General features: G+C 41.4%; 2 protein-coding genes across 5 annotated transcripts in view; both read right to left on the bottom strand.

Annotated features, from left to right (window-relative positions):
* ZNF229 (zinc finger protein 229) overlaps window positions 1–15965 on the bottom strand; it is a 26742-nt gene extending 10777 nt beyond the window's left edge. Inside the window, exon 1 of one of the 3 annotated variants that reach the window (XM_090259521.1) lies at window positions 15913–15965. The gene's annotated coding sequence lies outside the window, so the exon portion shown is untranslated. Of the gene's footprint in view, window positions 1–1775; window positions 1808–15912 lie in introns of those variants that run through there. The other 2 variants (XM_090259519.1, XM_090259520.1) reach the window with 2 other exon arrangements.
* The window catches only part of ZNF180 (zinc finger protein 180), a 19938-nt gene continuing 14157 nt past the window's right edge, over window positions 15965–21745 (bottom strand). Inside the window, exons 4-5 of one of the 2 annotated variants that reach the window (XM_090259524.1) lie at window positions 20219–20342; window positions 15965–16027 (exon numbers count right to left, since the gene is read on the bottom strand). In XM_090259524.1, coding sequence (XP_090115650.1) covers window positions 16008–16027; window positions 20219–20342 — 144 coding nt within the window. In that variant the 3' untranslated portion in view covers window positions 15965–16007. Of the gene's footprint in view, window positions 16028–16720; window positions 19109–20218; window positions 20343–21745 lie in introns of those variants that run through there. The other variant, XM_090259523.1, reaches the window with a different exon arrangement.

Here is a 21745-nt window from a genome sequence, read left to right as displayed (position 1 = left end):
ACAAAGGGATAGAAGAGGTAACAGGAATGACAGTAGTAGTAACAGGACTAAGTGAGTAATTACATGTGGGGATAAAAAGGAGGAATCAAATATGTATCTGAGGTTGAAGTTTAAGGAAAACGCATAAATTATGAAGTTCTACCCCAGAGAGCAAAAGGAGGAGCAGGGCTGTGGAAGCTGCAATTTACCTCTCAACACCGGAGCTGTCAAATGGCAGGTGTAACTCTGGCTCAGCCACTGTGTAGTTGCACTGACACTGGCGGAGTGACAAATCTCTGAATGAGTCTGTTCTTTCTTCTGTTAAGTGAAGACAATACTTCTTACTTGCAAAGTTGAAAGAATTGTCTTTCTCACACATACACATGCATGCCTACCTGAATAAAGCTCATAGCTCCGTACTTGGCACACAGAGAATCTTCAACAAACTATTATCATCGTTATTCATTCATCTGAGCACTAACCTAGGAACACAGCCACCCATTCATTTCACAAATACACCTTCAGTGTCTAACTGCATCTTGGCCACTATAACAAACACTGGGGATACAGCAGTAAATAAGATGGACGTGACATGTGTTCTTATGGTACTTGTATTCTGGTGGGTAAACAAATCTACATACAGTGATCTTGCTTACAAAAAGGGCAATGAAGAAAATAAAATGGATGTGGTAACTGCTTGTTTACCAGGCAGAAAGTAAGTTCTCTTGAATAGAACATAGGTGGTAAGTGCCAGAGGAGCAACATTGAAGCAGGCTGTCACCTACGGTCTCTAAGACTTGCCTGAAGATAAACCAGCTGTGCAAACATCTGGGATGAGAAGAGCGCAGAGGGAGCTGCAAGTGCGAAGGTCCTGACTTCCGGTTATAAAAATCTCCTGGCCAAGTGACATTTGTTAACTTCTGACCCTTTCTAAGTCTCAACATTCTTATCTGTAACATGGAACTAATACTATCTAACTTACAAAGTTGCTGAGCAAATTAAATATATTTACTCATTCAAATATTTGTTGAGAGGCTACTATGTGCATGCCAGGTACTAAAGATACAGCAGGGAATGCCCTCGACATAACTGGCATATAATAAGCACTTAATGCTTATACCATTACAGTTACAGTAATCATTGCTTCCCCGTACCAGGGCAGGCTGAGTGATGTACTGACCAAATGAACCACTCCTAGGAGCTAGGGAGAGAACAGAGCAGATAAAGACACTGGGAAATTCATCGTCCTTACAAGAAAGCCATTTCTGGGGGAAGGCAGCTATTATGGCTAAGAGCGTTGAACGGGCATTTGCCAAAACCGCAGGATAAAGAATGAGTTCAGGAGAGTCGGCCTCGTTTGGAAAGAGAGCTGGCACTGCCACATAACAGTCAGAAACCAGAGAGCCCAGGGATCTTTAAGAGGAAAAACAGGGCATAGACATAATCAAGGGTTTTTTGTTTTTGTTTTTTAAAAGGGCGGTCCAGAGGGCGGCTACCATGAAAAAAGCGAAGATATTATCAATCCGCGCTTGCCTGAACTGGAGTCTCCCAAACCGAAAGACGCCCGTTTCAAAGCCAAGGGTGCCAGCCTGGAACGGTCCCGAGTCCCGTCCCCCGCCCCGCAACCCGGGATGCTCGGTGATCCGACTCCTCAGACCCTTCCTGTGCCAGGCTGAGTTCTGAGCTTCCACCACACGCCGCCCCTTTCTCCCCACGCCCTACACATGCAGCCCCTATTCCCGCAGCCCGATCGAACGGACACCCTTCAGGTGACCCACGCCGGTTATCCCACTCACCAGCGCGCAGGAAACCACGGCGGTGCGGCTCTGCCGGAAGCGGAAGTGGGCGCGGGCGGAGGATGAGGACTACAAATCCCGAAGCTCTCTGCGGTGCTCGGACTTACTTAGGGTCCCGTTGGTGAATGGTTGGGGCTACAGCAGACGTAACCACGGAGGTAGGGGACACGTGATATTTTGGCGCTCAGCTTTGGTGCATTGCTACACCTTTCTTTTCTTTCCTTAAAAAAAGTGATTACGCAGAACTATCCTGTTCACGTTGTAGAAAACCTGACGACATTCTCAGGCAAATCCATAATCCCAGCATCACTAGGAGATATATAAAACACTGTTGATGTTTTGGTACAAGTTACTGTTATACTGTTTTTTAAAATTATTCCAAAAGTAGTGCAAGGTCTATGTCAAGAAAAGAAAGGAAAAAGGGAAACAACGGAAGAAAAAAGAAAAGAATGTTAAGAAAAGTAAGGAAAAAAGCAAAAAAAGAGAACAAAATGAAAAGTCCTCTCTAATCCTAGCACCCAGAAAAAAGCATCATTAGTACTACCTTGGCCCATGTACTTCCTGATATCTTATGTGAGTAAATATATATTTAAAATTTCTTTCTTCACCCTGGCTGTTGTGGCTCAGTGGATTGAGCGCCGACCTGCTAACCAGAGGGTCTTGGGTTCAATTCCCATTTGGGGCACATGCCTGGGTTGGGGGCGTGCCATAGGCAACCACACAGTGATGTTTCTCTCCCTCTCTCCCTTCCCCACTCAAAATAAATAAAATCTTTAAAAATTTGTTGTCATCACAGTATGTGGAACGGTTTGTTTTTCTCTCTCACTTCATATATCCTTAACAGCTTTCCATATTACTGAAAAATGAAATCATTTTAAGTGGTTGCTTTGGATTCTGTAGTTTTAGATACCTTCTCACTGTCAGAACATGGAGGCAGCTAGAATGCACACGTGGACTTTGGTGTATGCTAATCAACCTGGCCCTGGACTTAGCTGTTCCCAAAGGGTATACTGATGGATTTAGCAGTTCCCAAAGAATATGTTGATGGAATGAACCCATTCCCAGAGGAAATAGTAGTGGACCTAGCCTGATATGTTAACTAACCTGGTGTATGTGGCGGGGACCAATGAGATGTAAATGACCTACTGAATATGTTGATAAGCAAACTCACCCTCACCAAAATGTGTGGTTTACAAGTATAAAAAAGGTGCCTGCAGAAGTGCAGGTGGGACTCCTATGGGCCCACGAGGAAGACCAGGAGTCCCCATTCCCCATTCCCCTTGTTCCTACAGGCCCTTGAGTTGGTCGGGGAGCTGCCTCTCCCCTTCACCCGCCTTACCCCCTTTTCCCTCAGTAGACCCGTTGTCTGATCCCACAGTGGTCTCCGGGTGAGTTCTCAGAGCAAGGCTGCCCGGACACCCACCTAGTCAACCAACAAAGTTATACTTCCAATCTCAGTGTATCATCAAAACCATGCCCTGGCTGGTGTGGCTCAGTGCATTGAGCGTTAGCCTGCTGGTCCAAAGGTTGCTGGTTTGCATCCCCGGTTAGGGACGTGCAGGAGGCAACCCATGCATGTATCTCTCACACATTGATGTTTCTCTCCCTCTCCTCTCTTCTTTCCCCTCTCTCTAAAAATAAATAAATAAATCTTTTTAAAAAACACAAAAATAATCATTGCCTTTAGTTTTTTCCAATTAGGCAGACTAAGCATGCTCTCTTTAAACACCGAGGGGACTAGGGACTAAAACAGAGCATTTGGTGTAGACAGCAAAGCAGGAACATAAAATGAAAATGGACCTCAGTGATCTTGTTAAACCACCACACCAACCAAACAATAGCAAAAGCCAGGCCAAACATGGGGCAAGCTTTTCTGATGGTAATGGGTGAAAGCATTCCTTCTGCTAGAGACTTGGGCAGCGTTAACCTTGACACAGTCTCTGTAACATCCTTGCAGATTTGTTTCTGAAAATCACATCAGAGTGGACAGTATTTTCAGTGACGACAAATGTGGTAAGAACTATGTTCATGGATATAAGCATGAATCGCCTAATGTGAAATTCTGGGTGTCTGCTTTTGTTTCCTCAGATATGTGTGGAGCGTCCAAGCTGTCAGAACGCAAATGCCGGCAGAGATTTTTGCCTCCACCAAACTGTGACCTTAATGGCCTTTAAATACATTTTAGGGATGGTGCTAGCCTTTTAAAACTAACCTGTTGTGTTAGAAGCACAGTCATCCAAGTACGCAACTATGATGATTATCAAGAACAGCGATTTTCAGCTTTTCATCTCATGGCACACAGAAACTAATTACTAAAATTCTGCAGCACACCAAAAAATGTATTTTTTGATGATCTGACCAAGAAATAGGTATAATTTTGATTCATTCACACCAGATAACTATTATTGTGTTGGCTCTTGTCATTTTTTAATTTGATAATCTAAGGGGGGAAAGGTCAGTGCCCTGACTAAATAGTCAGGTAGTGCATGTTTTAAAAATTCTTGTGGCAGACTGATTGAAAATAGCTGACCTAGATATTTTATTCCGCTGTATTGAAGCTATTATTAAGAGCATTATTAATACTATTAAATTAAATATATACCTATATTATATTAGTTACATTTTTTAGTGATATTTTATATATAATATGTAATTTATATGTTTATGTACTTTGGCTATAGTCTTGTCTGATATGTATTTACAAATATATACTTTCACTTTGTGGCTTATTTTGTCATCTTTTAATAGTGCCTCTTGATAAGCAGAAGCTCTTAATTTAATTTTTTCTGCCATTTAGTTTTATAAATGGAGTGAGATAGGACTTGAAATATTTTCCCACAAAAATATCCAGTTGTTTCATTTATTGACTCAAACACTATGGGTTCCTCCATTGCACTCAGGTTCCAGCTTCACCATATTCGGGCACTCATGTATATGGATCCTTCATTCTGTCTCATTGGTCAATTTGTCTATCTTGGGTTAATACCATGTATCTTAATGCTAGCAGATTTAAGACAGGTCCTGTTATCTGCTACTGTAAGTCCTCAAGCTTCATTCCTTTTTCTCAATATTTCTTTGACTAATGTTGGTGGCCTTTTTCTTTTCCTCATAATTTTTGTAATCAGCTTGTCCATTCCCACCAAATCTCTATTGATATTCAAATACTTTGAACATCTAGATTAATTTGACAAGAGTTGATACCTTTACACTATTGATTTTTTTGTTTCATGATCATGGTATCTATTCTGGTCGTCTTTAAATGTTTCAATAAGTTTTTTAGTTTTCAAGGTAGAGGTCTTACACAATGTTCATTAGATTTATTCTAAGGTGTGAGGTTCATCATCACCAAGCCAGTATTACATGAAATGTTAAAGGGTCTTCTTTAAGACTCCATACTTCCTAGACCTGTATGTCTATTTCCTTCATCAAGTTAGGGAAGTTTTCAATTTTTTGTGCTCTCTTTCTCCTTCCAGCACCCTCACGATGTGAAGGTCAGTATCCTTGAAGTTGTCCCAGATGTTCTTTACACCATCTTTTATTACTATTATTTTTTTTTGTATTCTGATTGGGTGTTTTTTGCTTCTTATATTCCAATCACTGATTTGATTCTCAGCTTCACCTACTCTACTGTTGTTCCCTCCCACCCTGCACCCCTTCTCCCACAGTCAATCCCCACCCCATTGTCCATGTCCATGGGTCATTTATACTAGTTCCTTGACTACTTTTGATTTCTTATAAATTTTTCCTCATTTCAATTAGTGTATCCTTCATATCTGACTGGTTCTTTTGATGGTTTTCATGCCCTTTTTTATGCTGTTGAAGTTCTCAGTAAGTTAATCTACTCTTCCCCTAAGTTCATTGAACATCTTTATAACCAGTGTTTTGAACTCTGCATCTAGTAGGTTGTTTGTCTCTGTTTTGTTAAGTTTTCTGGAGTTTTGTTCTTTTCTTTCATTTGGGACATTTGTCTCTTCATTTTTGCAGGCTCTGTGTTTGTTTCTGTGTATTAGGTAGAGTTGCTTTGATTCTCTGTCTTAGTGGCATGGCCTATTGTAGAAAAGGCACCTGTAAATTGTGTGGGGTGGAACCTTAGGTAATCATGGGGGCTTGGGGGTAACCCGCTTCATTGCTTTGTGGCTCTGTATGGGGGCAGGGCTTAGAGAGGGTAAATGCTGCTGCCTGGCTTCTGGAGGTTTGCCCAGCACTCACCCCATTTCCAGTCGCTTCACCCACTTCCTGTACATGACTGGCATCCTTTTAGCTGTTGCTCTGGTGCTGAATCCCAGAGTGGGTAGGTTTGTATATGTTCTAAGAGTGTGCCGGCCCTTTAAGCAGAGTCTCCTGAAAATCCATCAGTTTCTTCTGCCGCCCAAGCCCCGCTGGTTTTAACAGCCAGAAGTTATGGGGCTTTATCTTCTGGTGCTGGAAGCCTGGGCTGTGCTGTCTGTCCTGGGCCCAGGATTACTTGCTCCCAAGGTATCTCGCCCACCACACGTGAATGTGGGACTGCCCATTCTGCTGCTGCCACTGCCGCTCCACACCACACCGCGTCTCCTCGCCTCTCTGCCTGTCTCCATGCCTCCTACCCGTCTGGATGAATGTGGCTTCTTTAAATCCTTGGTTGTCAGAGTTCCATACAGCTCAATTTCCTGACAGTTCTGGGTGTTACTTGTTTTGAGGTTTGGCTGTAATTCTCTCTATGGTTGCGCAAGGAGGCAAAGCATGTCTACCTATGCCTCCATCTTGACTGGAACTCACTGTGGTTTCGATTTGCATTTCCCTAATAATTAGTGGTGTTGAAAATCTTTTAAAGTGCCTGTGGCTACCAGTATGTCTTCTTTGAAAAAAAAGTCAATTCAGACTCCCTGCCCATTTTTAATCAATTTTTTTGATTTGAGGTTTTTTTTCTATATATTTTGGATATTAACCCCTTACCAGAATTATCATTTGCAAATGTCTTCTCCCATGAGGTTGGGTGCCTTTTTGTCGTGCTTCTGCACAGCTTTTGCCTTATTCTATGAGCTGGGATCTCCTATAAAATGTTGAATAGAAGTGGTGAAAGTAGATATCCTTGTCTTGTTCCTAATATTAGGGAGAAAGCATTCAGTATTTTAACTATTAAGTAAGATGTTAGCTTTCAGGTTTTTGCAGAGTCCTTTGACCAGAAAGTCTATTTCCATTCCTAGTTTGCTGATTTAAAATAAATCATGAATAAGCGTTGAATATTTTCAAATGTGTTTTCTGCATCTTTTTAGAAGAGCTTATGTATTTTTTAGTTTTCTCATACAGTGAATTACATTGCTTATTAAATGTGAAACCAACCAATACTTTTTAGACTGCTGGATTTATTACAATTTACTACTAAGAATTCTTGCATCTTTGTTAATCAGAGATATTAGTATGTAGTTTTATTTTCATGTCTTTGTTGAGTTTTGATATCAGGTTTATACTGATAGCATATAAAATTAGTTGGGATATGTTATCTTTTTTATTTGTTAGAAACATATGTGAAGGATTGGTATTAATTTTCCCTTAAATGTTTGAGACAATTAACCAGTGAGGTCATCTGCACCTGGAGTTTCCTTTGTTTAAACTTCAGTTTATTTCATAAATTTATAGGGCTATTCATATTATGTATTTCTTCTTCGGTGAGCTTTGGTAGTTTGTATCTTTCAAGGAATTTGTCCATCTCACCCAAATTGTTAAACTTATTGGCATAAAGTTGTTCATAATAGTATTTTATTATCCTTTCAATGTATGTGAAATCTGTTATGCTGTCTCCTTTCTTTTCTAAAATTGGTAATATGTATCTTCTCCCTTTTTATTCTGGTTAGAGGTTTATGGATTTTATTGTGTAGCATTTGGCTTCATTGATTTTCTCACTTTTCTATTTTTTATTACTTCACTGATTTCTGCTCATTATTTCCTTCTTTGGGCATAATCTGTTTTAGTTTCTTGAAATGGAAGATTTATTTGAGACCTTTCTTCATTTCTAAACCCAGAATTCAACACTATAAATTTTATTTTAGTTACTGCATTAGCGGCATCCCACAAATACTGGTATGTTGTATTTTCAGTTTTGCTCAGTCTAAAATATTTTCTAATTTCTGTTGCGATTTCTCCTTTGACCTATGGATTATTACCAGGTGCGCCGTTAAATTTTCAAATATTTGGACGCATTCTCAGAGACTGAGATGACTCTTGCATATCTCTGATGTGACCAATTCCGGTCTCTTCAGTCTCGCTGCCCTCTGGTATCTGTCCCCTCAGCTGAGTGAGACTGCAGGGTGCGCTTTGAGCACGCACTGCCTGCTCTGTGGTCTGGGAGCTGCCTCTAGGCCAGCACAAGGCCCAATATGTGCATATTACCTGCCCCACTGGCTCTAGCTCTAATTTAAGGTAAATTATTAATAATACCAATAATTGTAAACTCTAGAGCTGGCCTTGCTTGCCCAGTGACTATGTACATGTGGGTTTAACAGAAGGGTTTTACACACTCCATGCAAACAGAGGGGTGTGCTGACCACCCCTTTCCTTAAAAAACAAAACACTTTCTGTGAACAAAGACCTAGACTCATGATGAAAGTTATTGAAAAAATCTTTGTGTAGGCAGTAATCTCAGAAGACCTTATCCCATAACAAATCCCATCTACTTTATTTGGGAAAATGTATTTCTCCATGAATAGCTTAGGAAAAAACACATATAAAAAGAAGCAAAGGGTTTCCCTCAAACAAAAAGACAAGCAGGGGGAGGCAGAGGGCCACTTTCTGGTACCTTAAGAACAATGGCCGTACCTGTCAGTGGCCTCTGATGCTTTGAGAAGTAAATTGATTGCAGAAGCCATTCTCCTGTCTTGTGTCGTCTGAACTGCCTACCTTCCACCATCAGAGCTGAAGATGTCAGAGGCTCACTTTCCCAACCCCACTAGCCAGGTCAAGTCTCCTGGTGAGACTGTGGGGGAAGATCTTCCTCCCACATGAAAAAAACAGCCCCTCCCTTTCTTCCTATTTTAAGGATGTTCACTACATGAAGATACGATATTGGAGGTGTGGCAGCAATCTTCTGACCATGAAGAACAGGTAAGGAGAACAGCAGAAAAGGAAATCTAACAGTAACTCCCTTTGCTGGTTGCCATCCTGAGAAAATCCTGGAAACACCTACCTTTAGAATTCTTGGAGGACAATCCCCTATAATAGCTGGGAATTCTATTAGCTGTAGCTGACCATGTCCCACTGGATGAACAAGGACTTTCTCTGAGGACCCTCCATTGCACCCACTCCTTGAATCTTCCTATAAAATCCAAATAGAAAGCATAATCTTTCATGCGGAGTGTGGGAGACCGGTATGTATGGTACAGAGGGCTGTAGCCGCTGTGTGGAGCCTGGACTGAAACACAGGCCCATAAGCCTTAACCGGCTGGCAAACGTGCCCCACATACCGTACTGCTGGTCCCACACTCCGGGGGGTTTAGAAGAAGAGAAATGCAATGTACTCTTTGAAGCTGATGAAGCCTGCTTGCTCTGTGTAGCCCCAAAACCTTATCGGTAGAATGTGAAAACAAAGTAAAAAGAGGCATCTGGACTTCTATGATGGGCCTTGGCGCCTCACAGTCTTGCTGCCTGTCTCCCTGCGCTGATTTACGCTTCCCTTGGTTGTTACCCCCAACCATTTGGTGGAGGTCTGCATGCTCACCCCGTGCACTTCTGCACATAGCAAACTCAATAAACACCCTGACTGAGAAAGGAGTGACCAGTGATCTCCTGTGAGAGACATTCACCCTTCTCTCTCCTCAGACAGTTCGTCTCTGAGTCAGTTCTTTCATCCGCGCCGAGGGAGCTGCGGCATCAGATACCCTCGCAGCAGAGAAAGTACAAGTGTATGCAGTCAGCCCTTCCTCAGGCTAGTTAATGGAGAGACCAGTTGTCCATCTTCTCTGACAACCTTGTACGAATAAATTGGTGACACCAGGCACAATGATTACAAAAAAAAGAAGTTTTATCACAGTGGTGTGGATGATCCTTCTCGTACGTCATCACTGTCGCTAACTTGGACTCTATTTGCTTTGTCCTTTGTTGTTTGATTTCCAATTCTCAGGCTCCTCACTATGTGTCTGGGTTTGACTTAGCTCAGAATAATGCTTCTCAACCAGTTTGATACAGATTAGCCTTTGAACTGGTAAGTATCTCAGCTTATCCCAGCCCAATTGGCCTAAAAATGATATTTCTGGCTTGCAGGCATTCCAATCCTCATGTAATATACTTCTTAAATACATCAAGATCCTTTCATTATCAAGTTATTTTCATTAATGAGTTTCAGTATCATGATTACAGTGGCTTTAGAGGCACTGAGAATAGCCCTATTGACTTACTTAGATTAATACATACAATCCTTTATAAAAAACGTCCACTCTTTTCCTTCCCTAGTTAACAATACTCAGGCTCTTTGAGGGTAGTTAGATGTCTTTTTTAGTGCTATAATATAGTCATGAACTTCAAATTTAACCAGTAAAATTACACCGAGTGCCCGCTGTGTGGGAAAGATGCTAACAAACTGGATGGTCTCGTGGTGATTCCCACACATGCTCCACCCAAGGGGTGGGGCAGCACGAAACCAACTGTAGTCTAATTTGTCACAGATGCGTGGCAGACGGACTACTGTTTTCCACAACAGGAAGTGAGCCCATACTTTCAATCAGATTCTAGCACATCTGCTGAACACCCCTGAGTGGTGTGGGGTCCTCCCACCTTGAGCAATGCAGGATTAAGGAAACCAAACTGGAAAAAGAAGTGTCAACTGAAACCGTTTACAGATTTGGTTCCTAAGCCTCGCTTTAGAGTTGGTACTCATATTTCTCCCGGATAATTTACACTTTGCCTGCCCCACCCTCATGTGATGGACATGGGCCATATTGATTCCACACACACCCCCACCCCATTTTCTTCCTAAGCTCTAAGAGAGAAAATAAGGGTACTCACTGAGGATGAATTGTCAATGATCTCAATCACTTCTTAAAACCTGCTCCCTTCAATGATAAACATGACCAAATATACCTGAGGAGGGGCCCATGTGTGTGTCCTTACATAGCTCATGGCCTACCAACCAGAGAGGCATGTAAAAAGCCAACTGCTGAGTGTCAGTGAGGGGCCTGAGCTGGAACCTTAGGTGCCCCTTTCAGTCAATGTGAGGTGAAAACTGTAGTTTCAAATCATCAGTCTAGCGAAGGTTTTATTTCCTCTATGAACCTACATAGAAGCCTATTTTACCATCTGTTATAAGCTTAGATGCTGGCCCACACTTGCCTGCAGGACAATTTGGACTGACCAATAAGCATCTTTTGGGAAGATTATTAGAAGTTGAATTTGTGCCTGTGATGAACTGAATGTCTGTGCACCCCCCAAATTTGAATGTTGAAATCCTAGCTCTTGATGTGATTGTAACAGGGGGTGAGGGCTTTTGGGAGGTGATAAGGTCATGAGGGTAGAGTCCTCACGAAGAGGACTCGAGCCCTTATAGAAACCCCAGTGACGTCTCTCAACTGCCCTCCCGTGTGAGGACACTGGGATGGCCATCTAATAACCAGGAAGTGGGTCCTCAGCAGACACTGAACCTGCTGCAGCCTTGATCTTGTTTGCTGCTTCCGCCACCTCGCCTATTTCTGCACCAGCGCCCGGGACCTAGGACAGCGCCTGTCGGCAGCACTCTCGATACCGCACCTCGCGATGAACCCACGGCCCTGTACAGACCTCCCGCGGTCCGGCTGTCCCTGACTAGTTTCTCAAGCTCTACGTGCTCCGGCTGGCTGGCAGGCATCCCACTCAGGTTAGTGGCCTCTGTGGCCTGTATAACATCATGCGAATATCTCTGAAAAATGTTATCTATTATCCGCAAGACATTACAAACCCAAGTCTATTGTCCTGTACTCACCAGACAGCTGCTGCGTAACCGATGGGTCCTCGGGGTGATGTGCCACCCAAGGCTGCTCGGCCTTTAAGGGAATGAACTAATGCTGCTGTTTCCAATGTAACTCTGTGTAACCGAGTCTCCATCTTCTACTTAACCATTTTTTTCTCATTCAGTGTTTTCTGACCAATTTGAATATTCCATAAGTGCAAAAAACCCCACAAGTCTACAGTTTCTTTTAAAGCAAGAAACTTTTGTTTTCCTTTTACAAAAGAAATACAACTGAACTTCATCCCGCAATAAGAGAAGAGCCCAAACACAGCGGCCACCCCATCCTCCCATTTGCACACAGGAGCCATAACTGGACTCTCGTTGCAGGTAGAGGCTGCAACACTCAAGGTTGGGTGTAGCCTGTGGAGACTGGGTGTCCAGTTTCTTGCGGACATATCTTGGAGTTGGCTGTATTGTATACAGGTCTAGATGACCAACACTCAGCAATATCTAATTAAAGTACCAGATTATGAAGATTCCAACTCCCTCTACGCCAGTGCAAGTAATTCATAAAGAAATACTAAAGCAGGGAGTACACCAGTATCAATGATGGAGTCCCCATACAATTAGCAGAGAACAGTGACGTTAGAGAATACAAATAAATGGTTTCAGATGTCATCAGGAAAATCCCTTCTGGCTTTTTTATATGTTTTGTTCTTTTATGACCTAAACACTACTCCAAAAATTCAGCACATTCTACTTATGATTGCATTCTACATACTTTTATGTTTCAAAAATAAATTACCAACCCAGGTTCATGGCATGGACTTGCCGTTTTTCAAATGCACAGAACAATGAGGGACTTACATCCACAGAAAGTTCCAGCCTGCAGGATAGTGTGGTTCTTGTCCTTTTGGAAAGCAAGTAATGGTGGAGAAAAATGTAGACAAACCAAATAAAGAACAAGAGGAAGAGCTTATGGAGAGAAGACTCACCAAGCTGTTGGGTCTGTGGTGTGGTCAAGCAAAGGCACAGATATCAAAAACCCAGACCTAAGCAAACACTGCCAGACAATGAACCTGGGCAAGAGAGGGGTAATATCCAACACTATCCGTGTTTCAAGAACTTCACCCAACAGCGAAATTCCAGGAATCCTCTCTGAAGAAGAGAGGCAATGATCATAAAGATTATCATGACCCCAGAATGAACATTCAGTAGAACACAGAAGATGTTAGATTCCAGACATGTGATGTGAGGACCATGGAAATGTTTATCCATCCTATTTATCCACCTATGTCCACTGAAATGCCATCCTCAGCGGATCACAAATCAATACCACATTGGCCACACAATATTTTGAAAATCCAACCTTCCTGTTCCACAATGAAGATCCGCTTGTCAAATGTCAAAAGTGCAATTTTTAAAAGTAACAATATTATTTACTGCAAAGTATATGAAAGTCACTGATTTAGCTAGACCCCAAATGAATCCAAATATGGGTTCAATTCTCCTAAACAGTAAAAACTATGTCACCAACACAGTGGTTTCGTGAAAGCGAGTTTATAAAGCTTCTGAATACCTACTGGCAACTAGCAAGGTTACTGAAGTTAGCTTAGTAAAATTTGACCTGGTTTTATGATCTTTTTGTTAATTTAAAATTTTAATTTTATTTAATTTTTTCCTTCATTGCTCTTTTAAAAGATTTTGTTCATTTATTTTTAGAGAGCCAGGAAGGGAGGGAGAAAGAAAGGGAGAGAAGTATCAATGTGTGGTTGCCTCTCACACGCCCCCAACTGGGGACGTGGCCTGCAACCCAGGCATGTGCCCTGGCTGGGAATTGAACCAACGACCCTTTGGTTCACAGGCTGGTGCTCAATCCACTGAGCCACACCAGCCAGGGCTTATGATCTTTTCTTAATGCTCAGCATCTGAACCACAGAAAAAGAATGGACACCCCCCCAGAGATTCCAGATGTGGCGCAGGATGCAATGACATGAGGCTCTGGCTTATCCCTTTGGAGGGAAAGGGGTACATACGTTTTTGATTGGAAGAGAGAGAAACATATTATGTTAAGTAGGAGGCTACATGTACAACGTAAGAAAAGAAAGTGAAGAAAATGATTACATGTGGGCTAGGCAAAAGGGCAGGCTATACCAGAAACCTTTTTTTCTTCTTTGCTGCTGCTTAGCCAATGAGGAACAGTTCTTTGAGTGACAAACTGCACACACAGTTACAGTGAGTAGAAGGTAGAGCCCACCTGCCACTACGGACTCCCCGGGAAACCCCAGGCATTAGTGCCCCTGGCCCCACAACCTTCCGCATAGCTCCCATCAAAACTAGGGACCTGCCCCAGAATTGGGACGAGAAGTAATCAAGGAAATTAATGTGTCTTAAAGAACTTTGGGAACAGTAAGGCACCCTCACAGGCTCTGCAGCATGGTTCTGCCAATTGCTCTTGTTTATAAAGCTCCAAACATAGTCTTTCTTGCCAATAATTGGAATCATCTAATATCCTTTCAATGACCTCCTTTTTCTGAATGGACTTGCTGGAGTTGGTTCATGTGCTTTCCAATGAAGAACCCAGGCTGCTACAATTTATGCAGAGCCAAATGCTACGCACTGATGTGACTCAGGGAAACTGAGTCCACATGCAGTCTCTTTCAACAAACTGAAAAAAATACTGACCTTTTTTAAGAATAAAGTTCTAAAGGCCTAGGTAAAGTTAACTGACCCTATCAAGTATCCTAAATAAGACACACAGAATACGTAATACTGAGTACAAAATCCAGAAGAAACTTAAACATACAAAAGGCACCCATGAAAGCAGCACTGCCGTGCAGTGTATCTGAGAGTTGTTCGGAGTGAACCACAAGAGCTCTAATCACAAGGAAAAAACCATTTTGTCCTTTTTGTGTATCTATAGAAAATGATGTTAATTAACTGTTGTAATCATTTCACAATACAGGTAAGTCATTATGTTGTGCACCTTAAACTTATACTTGTCAATTATCTCAATAAAACTGGGGGAAAATGTAAAACACCAATGGTTCTAGTGGAGTGCTTCTTAACATCCAGATAATTAAAAACATTTTGGTCGCCTTTCATTTATTTCTAATTTTATTGAAGTACAGTGAAAGAAATTTCGCCTACAAAACCTATTTTCTCTGGTAAAGTATTATTTTATTGTGTTTTACACAGAAAATTCTAATGCAAGGCAAATTATATATATGCCACATATGTCATTAAAGTCAAGTTACTGATTCCCTTTTATAACCCTAAATTTTAGGTTCAGAAGTTAATTACATATTTTTGGCATGTTATCACTTTAACTTCTTTTCATTTGTGGCTCGCCCTTTTTAATTAAAAGACCACCTTTCCAACAAAGGGAAATACTGAGAAAATTACAGAAATTAACATTTGTGTTTATTTATTGACTGTCTTATTCAAAACACTTGACAACCATAAATCACCAGCTAGGAAGTGATATAACACACGGATGATTCCCATATTCAACCTGGCCAGGAAAAACACACACACACCCACTTCAAAATTATTTTGCCACTTTATCAACTTCACATTTTCAATGAAATATTCTTTAACATTTACTCAAGAGATTACTTTGCAATATATCAATTCCCAAACTTGAAATCTTTACAGCTCTCCTTCCTAGGCTATCTGGCTTTATACGTGTTGGTGAAATCATGGCTTCTTGCCTTCAAAGTAAGATTCAGCATGCCCGGTGACAATAACCCACCTTAGCATTAGCATCGATTTTATCTATAATTGGGGGGGGGGGGGAGGTATCAAGTCTTCAGTCTTATGTTCTCCCCAAAAGGCAACGCAAGGAGAACCCCAGATGTTCCTCTATCTGCACAGTCATGGATTAACTGAAGATTCTCTTGGGGTGGCAAGCCAGCTTTCCAGTCATTGACACTTGTTCCCCCAACACTTCAAGTCACTACCAGGGGTGTTGAACTCTTTGGCTTAATCCTCATACACGTCATAGGGACAGAATTTTACTAGGAAAACACCCTATCAGATGTCACTTTAGCCTTTTCTTTCTCCAGAGAATTTACCTCTATTCTCTGGTCTCTGTTCAACTCTCAGATTATTTTTTATTAACTCTCTGGGATCAGAGGTTCCAGGTCCATAATTCACTGAATTAGAACTCATGATTTAGGGGGAATGGCCAGAAAGATATGGGAATCAAATCTTCAAAAATCAATGAGAAGACACAAATCTTACCTCACTAAAAGCTTTCTTGCAAGCTTGATTTAAATGATGAGTACTTAGCCAGGCAGTGCCTTTCCACTCAGAGGACTCACATTAAGGAACATATTTCAGAGAAGAAAAAGACCATCTACAGGAGGTGAGGGAAAAAAAAAAACACTTTAAAAATATAACTCCTTTACACTACTTGGAGCATATGAAAAAAAAAAAAAAAAAAAAAGGCCACTTGCCCTTACACTGCCCATGAATCTAAGCCCCTTCTATGAAACCCTTTCAGGCCTACATTTCCAGTTCCACAGTCCCATGGAAATATTTTATTTTCAATGGGGAATATTCCAGGGCAATCTAAGTTCTAACTAAGTGATCTGATCATACTAATCCAAATGGAAATTTCAGAACCCTGAGGAATCTTTGTCATCTGGCTGTCCAGTATTTCCTGAATGGTCAAAGGAGATAAAAATCTTTCTTTCTTTCTTTTTTTGCTTGTGACAAATGTTACCTGATCGTATTATTTATTATATCAAAACAGTATAGCCCTGGCTGGTGTGGATCAGTGGATTAGGTGCCAAAAGGTCATTGGTTCAATTCCCAGTCAGGGCACATGCCTGGGTTGTGGGCCAGGTTCCCAGTTGGGGAGGTGTGTGAGAAGAAAATGATCGATGCTTCTCTTGCATGTCAATGTCTCTCTCTCTTTCTCCCTCCTTTCCCCTCTTCCTAAAAATAAATAAATAAAAACTAAAAAAACAAGGTAGTATACATTCTGCCCCTCCAGAAACAAATGAACAAAAAAGGCCAAGCATAAATCTAAAAATCATAGATATACCTATTATCCCTTTTACTTCTGATCCATACATAAACATCTTACAACGACGGTTCTAGAAACGAATGTTCTACACTCTTGTCCTGCATTTTTCACTTTGAATCATAGTCAATTTCCTAATTTTTACAAAATCTTCACCTATAAAAGTGCTGTGTGAAAGAGAATATAAAGTAGTGCAGAAATCATGCTGTAAGATGATGCGCTGAAATACTGTTTTCCAGCCTAATTTCTAGTAACTACAGCAATTTTTCAACCTTCTCAACACCAGGACCAGTATTAGCATTCTCATTTACTCTGCTGGAAAAGAGGTCTACCTCACTGCCAATCACTCTACAGCATACTGTCCAATTAATGGTAATTGTCTCCGAGTGCTCTCTGCAAGGAAAAGTGCCAATATTTATTACTTTTGTTTGGAATGTGCCATAAAGGCTTAGTTTGATTTTGCATGAGGAATTGCTAAGTAAACTGTGTGATGCACAGTCCCCCCGTTCTTCTTCAGACGACATTTCCAGATACACAATAACAGAGAGCTAACTGAAAGCTTTTCCACATACATTGTTTTTATATGAGGTCTTTCCAATACATGTGCTTCCTTGGAAGGGAGGGACGGAGGGAGGAAGGAATGTACTCTGGCTAAAAACTTCCCAAACTAGTTGCATTCATAGGGTTTCTCTTCAGTATGAGTTGCCTGATGCCTAATAAGTTTAGAGCTGTTGATAAAAGCTTTCCCACATTGATTACATGTAAAGGGTTTCTCTCCAGTATGTGTTCTTTGATGCACAATAAGTCGGGCACTCAAGCTGAATGTCTTCCCACACTGATTACATTCGTAAGGCTTCTCTCCAGTATGAGTTCTCTGATGTTGAGTAAGGCATGAACTCTGCCTGAAAGATTTCCCACACTGACTGCATTCGTAGGGCTTTTCTCCAGTATGAGTTCTCTGATGTACAACAAGAACGTAACTCTGGCTGAAGGACTTCCCACACTGATTACATTCGTAGGGTTTCTCTCCTGTATGAGTTCTCTGATGCATAACAAGGTGAGAACTGCGGTTGAAAGATTTCCCACACTCGTTACACTCATAAGGTTTCTCTCCAGTATGAGTTCTTTGATGTGCAACAAGCTGAGAGCTCCAGCTGAAGGATTTCCCACACTGATTACACTCAAAGGGTTTTTCTCCTGTGTGGGTTCTCTGATGAGCAACAAGTTTATAACTCTGACTAAAGGACTTTCCACACTGATTGCATTCATAGGGTTTTTCTCCAGTATGAATTCTTTGATGTGCAATAAGCTTGTAGCTCTGGATAAACGACTTCCCACACTGATTACATTCATAGGGCTTCTCTCCGGTATGAGTCCTTTGATGTGCGATAAGCTTGTAGCTCTGCCTGAATGACTTTCCACACTGACTGCACTCATAAGGCTTCTCTCCAGTATGAGTTCTCTGATGCACAACGAGGACATAGCTCTGGCTAAAGGACTTCCCACATTGATTACATCTATAAGGTTTCTCTCCGGTATGAGTTCTCTGATGGGAAACAAGATGAGAGCTCCGGCTGAAAGATTTCCCACACTCGTTACATTCATAAGGTTTCTCCCCCGTGTGAGTTCTCTGGTGTGCAACAAGATGAGAGCTCCAGCTGAAGGATTTCCCGCATTGGTCACATTCAAAGGGTTTCTCTTCAGAGTGGTTTCTCATGTTTGAAGCAAGGGGTGAATTCTGGGAAATTTTATTGCATTTATATTGTCTCTCTTCAATAGAAATTCTCTGCTGTTCATTATGGGAAGTGCTATGGTTCAAAACTTGCCCACATTCCTTAAAATCAAAGGATTTTTTCCTTGCATGTATTTTCTCATGTATATTTAGGGGCATACCATGGCTAAAAGATTGAATACCGTCGCTAAATCCATAGGATTTATCTTCTATTTGAGTTCTTGTAAACTGAATAAGGTGAATGTTCTGGGGTTTTTTTCCACAGTCGTTATTTTCATATAGTTTCTCATTGTCATTAATCATCTGATGACTATTCATAACTGAATGATGGAATTTTTTAACATGTGAGTCACGCTTGTGAAAATGGTTTCTTATGGGTATTTTCTTGGGGGAAAGAAGGCTGGAATTTAGACCACTCTTCTCCTCAAGTTCATCACGTCTGCAGACTCTCTCATGAGTAATAGCATTCTTCTGAGTGAATGCCACTTTCTTCAAAAGTCTTTCTTGTTTTTCCTGTTGCTTCTCCCACTGGTCCTTACAAACCCAAACTTCCTCACATGAAGATAACCAAGGATCATCTCTTGCCAAACTTTCTAACTTCACTCCATGGGATGGTTCATCATCAAAAATTCTCTGATTTGATGTAGATTCTCTTCTTTCAAGTGCAGTTGCTGAGTCTGGAAGAAAGCAAAATAAAACATCCTAGCCAAAAATGTTACAGCTGGAATAGTGAATACAGCTGACAAGAAAGAATGTAAAACATCAACACACGCAGATTCGTTTTCAGCTATTATAACCTGGATGCAGAAGTAAGCAGGAAGAAGAGGACTACCAAAGCCCAACAGTATAACATGGCATCAAAATGGAACATTTTAATCTTAATTGTAATGAATAAATAAGACTTTAGATATCAAATCTGAATTTCCATATTCCAAACTAAGATCCCCTATACTGACTAAAAGAACCTCAAAACAATTTTGCAATTCTTAGCAAAGTAATATAGGGCCCTTCCCACCCTCTAGTACTAAACACATGTTCACTGAAATAGAAATTAAGCGTCTACATTTCTAGGAATTTCTGAAGGCATGAAACTTGCTAGCAGAGCCTGTGTCAGTAAGGCATGTGCAAAGTACAACTGCGACCCAGGAAAGAGAATGGGGACACTGTTATGCCAGAGTTCCCGAAATGCCTTAGGGGCTAATATGGCCCCTGGATTCCTGTCATTCCAAGTGATAGAGGAGGGGTAAGCAGAAGCCTGGGTGGCTAAATCAAGCATCAGAGAACACCTGGAAAAGTGGTGATGTATGCAGCCCACCAGGAGGTGGAAAATGAAGAAAAATGTGGCATGCCTTTTGGAAATTTTTCAGTCAAACCTTCTATACCTATGACGACTCAATGTATCTGTTTCTCAAGAGGATATGCGTGTTGGAAAATTCTTTTTATATGCATCCCCTTGCTCCAACTAGGAAATTATGTCTGGTTTGGAAAGCTGGTAGGTTAAGATATAGGACTTTGGGTCTCTTGGCTGGAGACAAAAGAAAATTACCCAGAATTTGGTCCCAGTCTTTGGCCTTTGGGAACCATAAAGATTAAACAAGCTCAAACCCAAGAAGCTGCACCTTTTCTACCCTACAAATTAAATCTTCACTGGGGAATGAAAAGCACAAACAAAATCTAAACTCTATGTGTGGCCAAAGTTGGTCTTACCTCTGAACTCCATAACCCTTAATCAATGGAAACAAAAGGTTTCAATGCACAGACTTCACGAAAGGAGGTTGTATCCTTACCCCAAGAGACCAAGTCCCTGTGGCTCTCCAGGATCACATCTCCATCCAGGGTGCTCTGAGCAGGGTTCAAAATGTCCTCTTCCTGCGTGAAGTCCACAGTCACAATTCTGAAGTTCCCTCCTTCCTAAAACAGGACACACATTCTTGCTCAGCGGGGCATCATATCCTTCTAATGCTCACAGAGGAAGAAAAGTTTGACAGATGGAAGAAAGGAAACTTGATGGCCTGGAAGTTGGCCTGAGAGAGTCAGGGCTCAAGGACCCCAGTCAATGAAGTGATAGCCAATGTGGCCTTTATCCTGAACTTTCAGTCTTCAGATGACAACTCTAGTTTGTCCACACTCCGATGTGCACTGTTGGGACTTCAGTTGTTCAGTCATGACTGCCACATACAATAAAAGGGGCTGCCTTCTCTGAGCAGGGAAGGACCTATCTCCAAAACTAGGGAGCAGAAATTCTGATCTAAAAAATAAGTGCTGAGGGTGATCTGTCCTTACCCAAAGGCAGCAAAACCCAAGAAAGTCAAATGCCACTTCCCACTAATGGCTTTTTAAACAGACCAGGTATTACTGGTATGAAGCTGTAGTTCGTGAAATACAACACAGGGTCCGTCAATCCCATGAAACAGCATGAAACATGCTGCTGTACTGCATTTTTCTAACTTGGGGCCATAAATTTCACTAAAATTGCAGAAGTTTTCTTCATTGGCCCAAAATGGGGTTGAGAAATGTTATTTGCAAACTGCAACCTCTGCTGAATATGGATCTATAGTACTGTTTCCAGCCTCTAGTCCATGCTTCCATCTAATAAACTTAATATACAGGGGAGGGCAAAAGCAGGTTTACAGTTGTGTGTGTGGAAAAAGACATGCAAGTTATGATTATAATAATACAAGAATAAACTCTGTGTTTTGCATACTCACAACTGTAAACTCACTTTTGCCCATCTCTGTACTCCCCTTTGCTATTTAATGTAGGTACCTTTATCAAGCTTGTTCAAATATCAAATAAAAAATACTAGACGAGATTAGGACCTCCCACTCTGCCCCAGCTATACGTTGGGAAAGTCCCACACTTTCTTATCATTTGCATAATGCTCATCTTTATCACTAGTCTACAGTCCCTGAAAGCAGGTACAAAGCATTCATAGCTTGCAACTCTTACTCCAGTGCTTAGCATAGTGGTGGAGTATAGTAAATACTAAATATATATTGGGTAAATTATGTCAATACATAAACCTATAGAATTAATAGACTTTGTAAAATATCAAAATAATCCTGGTCCAAATTCTGATTTAGGTCTCACCTACAACTCAGAGCCTATTAAATACCCATTTGAAAAAGTCCTTCAAGCCCTGGCCGGGTGGCTCAGTTGGCTGGAGCACTGTCCCATACGCTGAAAGGTTGTGGGTTTGATTCCTGGTCAGGGCACGTACCTAGGTATGGATTTGATCCCTGGTCGAGGTGTGTACGGGAAGCAAATAAGCGATGTTTCTCTCTCTCCTTCCCTCCCTTTCTCTCTCTAAAATA

This window comes from Furipterus horrens, unplaced genomic scaffold (genome assembly GCF_987537825.1).
Source record: "Furipterus horrens unplaced genomic scaffold, mFurHor1.1.pri manual_scaffold_13, whole genome shotgun sequence".
Taxonomy (NCBI): Eukaryota; Metazoa; Chordata; class Mammalia; order Chiroptera; family Furipteridae; genus Furipterus; species Furipterus horrens.
Note: the sequence above shows the minus strand (reverse complement) of the source record. Positions and strands in the feature narration are given on the sequence as shown.